This window comes from Lutzomyia longipalpis, chromosome 2 (assembly GCF_024334085.1).
Source record: "Lutzomyia longipalpis isolate SR_M1_2022 chromosome 2, ASM2433408v1".
Lineage (NCBI taxonomy): Eukaryota > Metazoa > Arthropoda > Insecta > Diptera > Psychodidae > Lutzomyia > Lutzomyia longipalpis.
In genome coordinates this window covers 14,872,610-14,881,644 of record NC_074708.1, presented here as the reverse complement: position 1 = coordinate 14,881,644, position 9,035 = coordinate 14,872,610, and the positions used below count along the sequence as shown (strand labels likewise).

The window sequence follows — 9,035 nt, the reverse complement described above, 5'->3', positions numbered from 1 at the left end:
AGAAAGGGTTAATTTATCCTTCTCAATTTGACATTATCAGCCCCTTATTCAGTTTTTTTTTTAAGAATCCTGCAAAATTCTCGAAAGAGAAACTTCTAAAAAAAAATAAGGGATGTAAACTTTTTCAAAAAATAAAATCCATATAGCTAGAGATCATGATCTTGATAGATTTTTACCTTCAACTTAGTTTATGCAAACAATAGCATAATTCACGGTGAAAATTATTCATTTTGGGTAGAAATAAAAACCAATTGTGTTTGTTTTAATTGATTAAACAAAAATTCTATTCTATTTTATTCAATTCTATTTGTTTAACAACTTGTTTATTTAATAGATACAATACGGAAGTATCTTTCGGGTGATCTTCAATTAATTTTCGTGTCTGAATAAAAAAAGCTTTTATACACTTATCTCAAGCTTTCATCATGAATAATAATTTTATTAAAATTATAGGGTAGAAAAAAGAGTTTTGTTGGGCTTGTTTCTAATATTTTTTTTTATTCTTTTTAATCATATCCAACGAAGATTCGAGGAGCTTTTTCGTAGTTTTCTATTCTTGATTCTTACGTTGTTTCCTAGATAATTACCACACTGCACTGTTGATCAATATCCTGAAGAATGCGAGAACTAACAACCTGCTACAAAAAAATCTCCAGAAAAGAAGGATCTTCAACCAAAATGGGAATGAAAACAACAAGAAATATTATATTTGGTAATTTATTTTGATGAGATTAGGCATAAATATTCTACAGTAAAATATATCATCGTCCTTTTGAGGACAATCATCGTCTCAACAACCAAGGAATGTAATATTTTACATCAACAATTTGAATCACGTGAGGAATTTCCACAAAAATTCCGCTTGATTTTTCTTTTTTCTTTTCAGCGTAAAGTGCGTCTCTTTCATGTAAATCTATTTATATATAACTTCAATATCAATATTATTTCGAATCAATAAATTCCGACTCTCAAATTGAAGTCCTTTCGCAAGCTGAACATATGGGATACTACAGCGTATACCGTTTCACAATAAAATCATTAATTTAATTTAATTGTAAGGTCGCTAATTTAATATTAATTACAATGTGACTAATGCAGTTATATAGTAATGCTCTTAATATGTTTTCTTTTCTCAGGTAATACTGATAAAATACGGCACCCTATAAATTAATTCTCTATATCAATTCCTATCACTCACTAATGAATCTGCGATGGAGTGCGCTGCTCAACACTCTCGTGGCTTTTTTTTCTCCTTTTGGTGGATCGTCTTTACTTCCTTTTAAAAGCTCTCTCGTTCTCTCTCTATACATATATCCTGTTGTGGGATGAGGGGAACTCTACAAGTGCGTCACAACGATATCCTCCTCGAGCTCATCACGCTCATCGTCTGTCTCGGAGATTTCTGGCACAATTGGTGGATTGGGTGTGGGATTCTTGGCTTGTTCCTCGAGTTTCTTAAGTCGCATCTCCTTGCGCCAGTGCTTAATTTCCACAACGATCCACCCAAAGATACCCAAGATCATCACGGAGATCATCACGTACAGCTTCATGCGTGCACAGAGGGTGGTTGAATAGGCGTAGGCAATTACAAAGCCAGCAGACTCCCAGAGTCGGTAGTTTGAGAAGGCGGCTTCCTTGTTTCTCCTGAATAAAGCGCCATAGATTCCTAGAAAATAAGGAAAATATTTAATTTTTTATTTGGGCATTAAAATAATTTTGAATTGTTGGTTTTTCACAAGATTTTTCCTTCTGAAGCTTCCGGAAAAGTATTTTAATAAATTACGTCACAAGAAAGCTCTTTAAAATTCAAGCTTTGATTAGACTTTTAATTCTTATTGATTTATAATAAAAAGTTCTAAAATTCATCAAAAATCTTCCATTCATAAAAATTCCCTAATCCTTCAAAATAAAGGGAAAGCTTTTGAAACTTTTAATAATTTTTAAGCATATCAGTCAAATTTTTTAAAACTACACAACTGTACTTTATAGCGATGGTAAGAAGAGACAATTTAATTTTCAACTCTTAATTTTTTTAATAATAGGTTACTTTTTATGGAGAAAAAACTTTACAATCATTAAAAAAAAAATATTTAAGGGATGGTCACGTTATTTTGGAAACTCGGGGACTTTCAAGAGCGATTTTCAAGCCAATTTTTAAACCAAAATTTTGAAATCTGCTTGCACTCTTGTTAAATGGCCAAATACTGATAAGAATTCAGTATTTTTGATTTAGAAAATAAATTTTTGTGCTCAAAAAATTTATTTGAAATTCTCACATTTTGGCCATTTTGTTCCTGTAGAGTTTCCAAAATAACGTGACCATCCCTTATATACAGAAGATTTACAGCCCAACAAAATTATACACCTATTTTTTTGCACCAAAATTTATTTATGTTTTGGTCTTCTTTAATATTCTTCAGTTTATTTTATGAGATTTTTAGCATTTAAAGATTTTTTTTAGTTTATTTTCTCTCTCATTATGTACTTTCCTTTTTATTGAATAATATTATTTTATTAACATTAAAATCTTTATATTGTGTAATACCAACTAGTAAAATTATGTAGGGATATGTGATGAATAACTTCAAGATTTAAATGTATCTATAGCTGTGTAATATGGGTTATTTGAAGAGCTTTTCTGAGAAAACATTTAAGTAATTTGAATCGATTAAAAGCTCTCTCCGTTTTGCATTTTAATCAAGATCATAACAATAATAATTCTGTCTGGGAACTGAATACGTAAATACTTTGTGTGCCTCGTATGTAGTACACCAACAAATATTTACTCTATTTTAAAAGATAATTTGATAATATTAAGCTCAAAAATATATAAAAATCAAAGCTTTTCTCAATATTTAAAAGAATTCTTTATTTTTAATTTTGTTTGCAATCGTTGTATTCTGAGAATTTTATCTTAATTTCACTTTACTTTGATGTTGCAACAGAAAAAAAGACAAACATTGCAATCTACCTTGTTAGATCTCTTAATGACTGATTTTATCGCACAAAAAAACATTCACTCCATACTATGTAATGAATGAGACAAACGTAAGGACTTTTCTTCAGAGACTAAACTCACTTAAATACAAAAAAAAGCTCGTAAAAATATTACTTCGTGATAAAAAATAATTCACGTTTTCTGTGGCAAAATTCGTATGACGCATCTTGTCGGGCTTTCGGGAGGAAATCCCAAACAAAATCGCAATTTGTAGCGTGTTGTGGCAGAATTAATGCGAAAAAAAAGTTGAATGGAGTCCCCAAAATGTTGAATAATAAAATAAACTCCATCCTCATTTTGGATGCTGACGAAATCTGCGTGCGCGGGAAATACAAAAAATGCTGCTTTTGCATATCAAATGAGGGAGAATTTCTGCATATATATTTCTTTAATCAATAACAATTTTTGGATTTTATCAGATTAAACTCAATAATTCCAAAGTCAAACAACTTTCGGTGACGCCATGGATTTTTTTTCGTCGTTGTTATTGTTGGCTTTAGGACTTTCATTAAGGAGGAAGTGATATGAACTGTTATATGTAGTTTGAAAATCATCAAAGATCATAAATTTCGCACTTTATATCAGCTTTATTAAATAGAGATGCTGAGAAAATCCTTGGGGTGAGCCACATAATTTTGCAAGAGAGGAAAGATGAGAAAAAAAAGCTTCCGAATGTAAATTTTCCAAAGCAGCAAAATATTGTTTGCAAAACATTGCACACAGAAATCAATTCCTCGATTTATTCATTTTTGCCAATTGAATATTTAATTAAAACAAACATCCATCAATTGGCAGGAGCTCTATTGGCATATGAGGTGAAAAAAAAGTTGATTTTGCACGGGCGGGGGAAATTAATATGTACACACAGAGATTGTTGGTGTAGAAAATTAATTTGGAAGTCAAATTGAAATTTTTATGTTGGAAAAATGCTAAAAATAGTTTTCTAAATAAAAACGATTTAATTTATCAGGGTATTCGTGTCTGTTATTAAATCATCGACATGCAAATTTAGCACCTCTCTCGATATGATCAATTTGATGCTTCTGGGGGCCCTAATCCGATTGCATGAAATGCGGTATTTCACGGTGAGATCGATTATCATGCGCTTGATGCGATGTACATACATATGTTATATTTAGTTTATTTTGATAAAATGGATAAAATAGAGAATAAAATCGCTTTGATCTCATTTCACCAGTTGCGCGCCATGAAGATTTAATTTTGTATGGAAAAAATCCCCTAAACTCACCATTAATTTGTGTCTGCCAGACGGCATCTCCCACGCCCCAGAGTCCGGAAAGCGTGAAGAAGACCCACATGTGCTCAGGATGTGGTCGCCAGAAGAGCAGGACAATAAATAAAGCTCCATGAGCAATGATCCCAAGGATGATAATGGGTATCCTGCCAATGTATTTCATCACAGATCCAAAAATGATCGAACAAACTGCATTCACGACGCCAAAGCAGATCATCACATAGCCAATTTGGTGGATACCAATTGCACAGGAAACATAAGCCTGCAAAGAGATTGAAAAGAAACTTCTTTAAAAAAATCTTTCCTGCTGAACAACAAACAAGTTTGCAAATTTGACATTGCAAATTCTTCTACATGATCAGCCACGATCACTTAAAAAATTTTACTCTTTACAACAACAAAAAATTGCCCCATGCCAATAAAATTAATTGCGTCACTCCATAATTCAGCAATCAATCGCATAAAAAGAGACTTCCTAGCCGCGCTGTGTGGATTTTTTAGCGAAAGCCCAAAGGGGTTTTGTTAATCTGTGCTGCCTGATGCTTGGAACCACTGCGTCGTAGCCCCTTCGAAAAAATCCTGCTTAAACTGGATGCCCACCATAGAAGTTCATAATGAATTTAAAATGGTTTTTATGCTATACACAGATGTCGAGAATATAATTACATCCATGATGAATAACCTAGTAATGGGGCTTTTTTTTTTCAAGGGAAAATTGCAAAAATTTTCCATTCATTCACCAGAGTAATTTTTCCCCGAAATAAAAAGCAGCATATTTGCAATTTTTTCAACATTGTCCCCGCACGGTAAAATCATCGCGAGAGCATCGTTTTGACCTAAACGGGTTCCAATCTTTTCTTGGTGGAGTTTCATCTTCAAGACGAAAAAGCGGATAATACCAACATCATCCAATTCATTGCAGCTCTGGAGAGATTTTGCTGAAGAAAAGTTATGCAAAGAATGCGATGATCAATGATCTTTTCTTTTTCGCAATTTACGAATTTTCGAATTAAAATTGTTGATAAATGATTAAATTCTCCTTTTTTTTAACGAAAAAGTCTTGACGTCCTTGACGCAACTTTGATTCTCTTCCCTTTCTACACGAAAGTTTATTATGTTTCCTGAAACATTTATCTTCGTGATAAAAAGTTTAATAAGAATACAAAAAAAGTAAAGCAAAGGCCCTAAATTTTCAGAGAAAATAAGGTCAAATTTCTTATATATTATTCTGCTCCAACAAATAATAATGACTAACATAAGATTTTATTCTTAACTTTGATTTAAATCTAATACAAAACAATGAGTTTTATGTCTAATTTTATTGTCATCTTGTCGTAAAATTATGATTCATCTGTAACTAAATAGTGGCTAAATCAACAATAAAGTTTTTAGAATATTATAACTCCACTGCACTGTAACGGAACACATTAAGCTTTTTATTGAAGTTTTATGATTTGATCATTTTCAAACAAACTTTTCATTTATGATCACAATTTGAGAGGAATCCGATATTTTAAAAAATACCTACATACATATTTATAAATAAACATGATTTTTAATTTTTATTCTAATTTTCGTATGATTGGAATTCACTTTTTATCTATAAATGATCAAAACTTCAATAATTTCTTATTTAGAAACCAAAAAAATTCTATTAAATTCTTGAACATTCAACACTCTACTTGTTAAAGAATGTGAGACATTATATTGAATAGAAAATTGAGGAAGATAAACAACTTAAAGAAATGATTTTCTTGAATTATGTTTTATTTTTGCAACTTTCTCTTTTTTTTAACAATGTTTTTATAAAAAGTTTATTAATTTTTTTTAGATGTTAAGTGTCCCATTCCTTTAAATAATTAAGTTTTTACGTCTTCTTTACTACAAGGCTTATTTACACGAATAATAAATGCTCTCAAAATGAAAAAAAAATATTGAGAAATCTGCTGAAAATTATTTTCGAAGGTTTTCAAAATGGCACCCGTAGCACAGATTGGTAATTAGATAGTGCTAATTCTAATAGAAACAAAACAGTCAGAAATCTCTTCAAACGCTTCAAGAAATCACTTTTAAAACAAGCATTTGATAGTCGATAGACTTTATCCATTTTAGTCCAACCGACGCCAAACGATATCACAAAATGGCCGCGATTTAACCGCTATTAACAGTAAAAGTTAGAATCTTACCTGTGTAAAATCAGCTCCAATGAAAGCCTGCTCCATACCAATGAAGATTGTGATAGGAATGAGAAGTTGCTGATTGGGCTTCCTCAGTTGATTAGCCGTAGCTGCCAAGAGGGCAATTCCCGAAACTTCCTGAGCTGAGATGGAGCCACGACGCTTCTCACCGTAGCGTGAGAGGGGATCCAGGAACACAGCAATAATAATCACAGCAGCTACAATACAGCTCAGGTAGATGGCGGAAATTTCAAAAATCTCCGACTCTGGTGGTCGCTCGAGGTTGCTATTGTCAGCCGAAGCAACCACGCAGAAGTTCGCGCCACAGGATTCGAGGCTAGCCTCGCTGTAGCTGTGATTAGAACTACCACCACCACCGTGGGCACCACTGGAGAGCACCAAGCTCGAAATGAGATTACCCCAGAGCTCGGCTGTTTGCCAGGCAAGGAAGAAGAAGCCGAAGAAGCGCACAATGATGGCCTCAACGGATTGATCTGTGATCTTAGCATAGACCTGCCCGACTTGTGTTAGGTACGTGGCTTTGGAGGCCCACATGGGTGCCGCACCCAAACCCAAAAGGATACCCGCGGGTACGAGGGTGTAGAAGCGCGGGAAGAACTGTGACCCAATGTAGGGTGCATAGCAGAGCATACTGAGACACAGGGTCCACTTGACGGTTAGTCGGCGGATCACGAGGGTGGGAATGAAGATGCACGACACCACAATGGCGGCGTAGATTGCACTGAGGGACACTGTACCCAAACCATCTTTGGCATTAATGGACGACTGCAGATTAGCCGTGCCCTGGAACGCCGTAAATTGTACCATGAAGGCAAAAGAGATGGTCGTGATGTTCTTGAGGATGCGCCATTTTTCACTACGCGAAAGCTTCACTTTCTCTCGCACTGATGCCGTATCATCACCATGGGACGGTGGGGGCTTTACAGGACTGTCCTTATCCACGTCGTACGCTCCGCCGAAAGTCATATTTTCGTCGGTGGTACCTCTTCGTCGTATCTATGATTTGTAGGAGTCGGCCTATTTCTGCGCTCTGAAATTAAAGAAGATTTTTATCTTTATTAAGGACCTTTAAATAAAAAAGGATTAAAAAATAATTAAAGACAGCATCAGGAAAAATTTAGATGCAAAAATGAATGAATTTACGAGATAAAGAATGAAAGAAAAATTTAGGATCCATCAAGGGTAAGAAGATGAATTAGATTTCAGTTGTTTGTTTTCTTCTTATTATTCCTTTTTTCCCATCTTACATCAAAAATTTATTGTACACGGGTTTGTATAAGGTTCAATGAGTGTTACATTTCCAGGTAATAAGGTAAAACTTCATCAAAAAACTATATGATGATAAAAATATATATTTGAGTATTTTTAAGCGTTAAAATCTATTAAATTACTTAATTTCTTTATAAATTCGTGTTTATAATAAAGAATATCTCGTGCTTCAAAAGCATAAAGAGGATTTATGCACGAGTCAACTTGACTCATATTCTAATTAATATCGTGGAGTTTGAAAAATTTTTACAGTAGACCGAAAACCACAAGAATGCAATAAAATGATATTTTTAAATTGGGAAAGTACAAAAATTATTCAAAAAGGTGTTCCGGGTGTTCCCCAAAATTGAAAAGTCTAATTTAATTATAGACTTCTTCAAGAAAATACGCAGGAGGTAAAGTAAATGGTTCGGATCCAATAAAACAAGTTTCTGATTCACATTTTTTTTCAATCTCAAAGGAATACTAAACAACCCCCCATTAAATTCTAAAGATAAAATATTTCTACAAAAATTTATTTTATTTTATGGATTCTCCCAAAAAAATTCCTTTGTAGCTAATTTGCAAGAAAATTTGCATAATTTTATAATAAAAACACACTCCTCGTATTTTTTTTACTACATTTTGCATATTATTTTTAAAACTTCGCAATAAAAAAAAACATACTAGTAGCATTATATCCAAATGGAAAAGTACCCAAAATACTAAGAAATGCTTTTCTATAGAAAAGATTTAAAAAAAAATTAATAGCTCCCCCTTTGAATTAATTAGTTTTTTACAAACAATAAAAATAAATTTTACTTTGTATATAAACAAATTTTTTATTATAGAAAAGATATTTTGGGATTTAGTGTCATAATTTTTTTGTCTTGTCTTAAATTCCAAAGAAGTCTCTGGAACATATAACAACATTTTCTTCTAAGCGCTTCAAGCATTAAAATGCAGATATTTGACCCCAAACATTGAAATAAAAAATACACGAGATCTAGCGATTAATTCCCCATTTTGCGATGATTCTATGCGATTAATAAGCTTTACAATGTGGTGGCAAATCTGTATGGTGATTTAATGTGTAAAAAGTCCCCATTTTATGAGTTTTTTGCATTTTAATTGGATTGTGGTGGTAGCCATTGCAAAAAGCGGTAAATGTACAATTAACAGGAGGATGAAAAAAGCTTCGTGTACAAACAAAATATTCATGCTCCATCTAAAGTAATTGTAAGAATGGATTTTTCTCAGCCAATTAAGACACACAGTCTATGTTTTCTGGGCACCCAATGATCCCAAAGTGGCACAGATTGAGCAATTTCATCTT

The 9,035-nt window shown here is 33.0% G+C and overlaps 1 protein-coding gene across 3 annotated transcripts in view; it reads right to left on the bottom strand.

The window, feature by feature from the left end:
* Positions 1-9,035, bottom strand: part of LOC129790865 (UNC93-like protein) — a 1,060,245-nt gene that overhangs the window by 1,043,976 nt on the left and 7,234 nt on the right. Inside the window, exons 2-4 of one of the 3 annotated variants that reach the window (XR_008750635.1) lie at positions 6,440-7,481; positions 4,248-4,515; positions 852-1,666 (exon numbers count right to left, since the gene is read on the bottom strand). Coding sequence is in view for 1 of the 3 variants with exons in the window: in XM_055828673.1 (XP_055684648.1) it covers positions 1,338-1,666; positions 4,248-4,515; positions 6,440-7,417 (1,575 nt within the window). In the remaining 2 variants the exon portion in view is untranslated. Of the gene's footprint in view, positions 1-701; positions 1,667-4,247; positions 4,516-6,439; positions 7,482-9,035 lie in introns of those variants that run through there. The other 2 variants (XR_008750636.1, XM_055828673.1) reach the window with 2 other exon arrangements.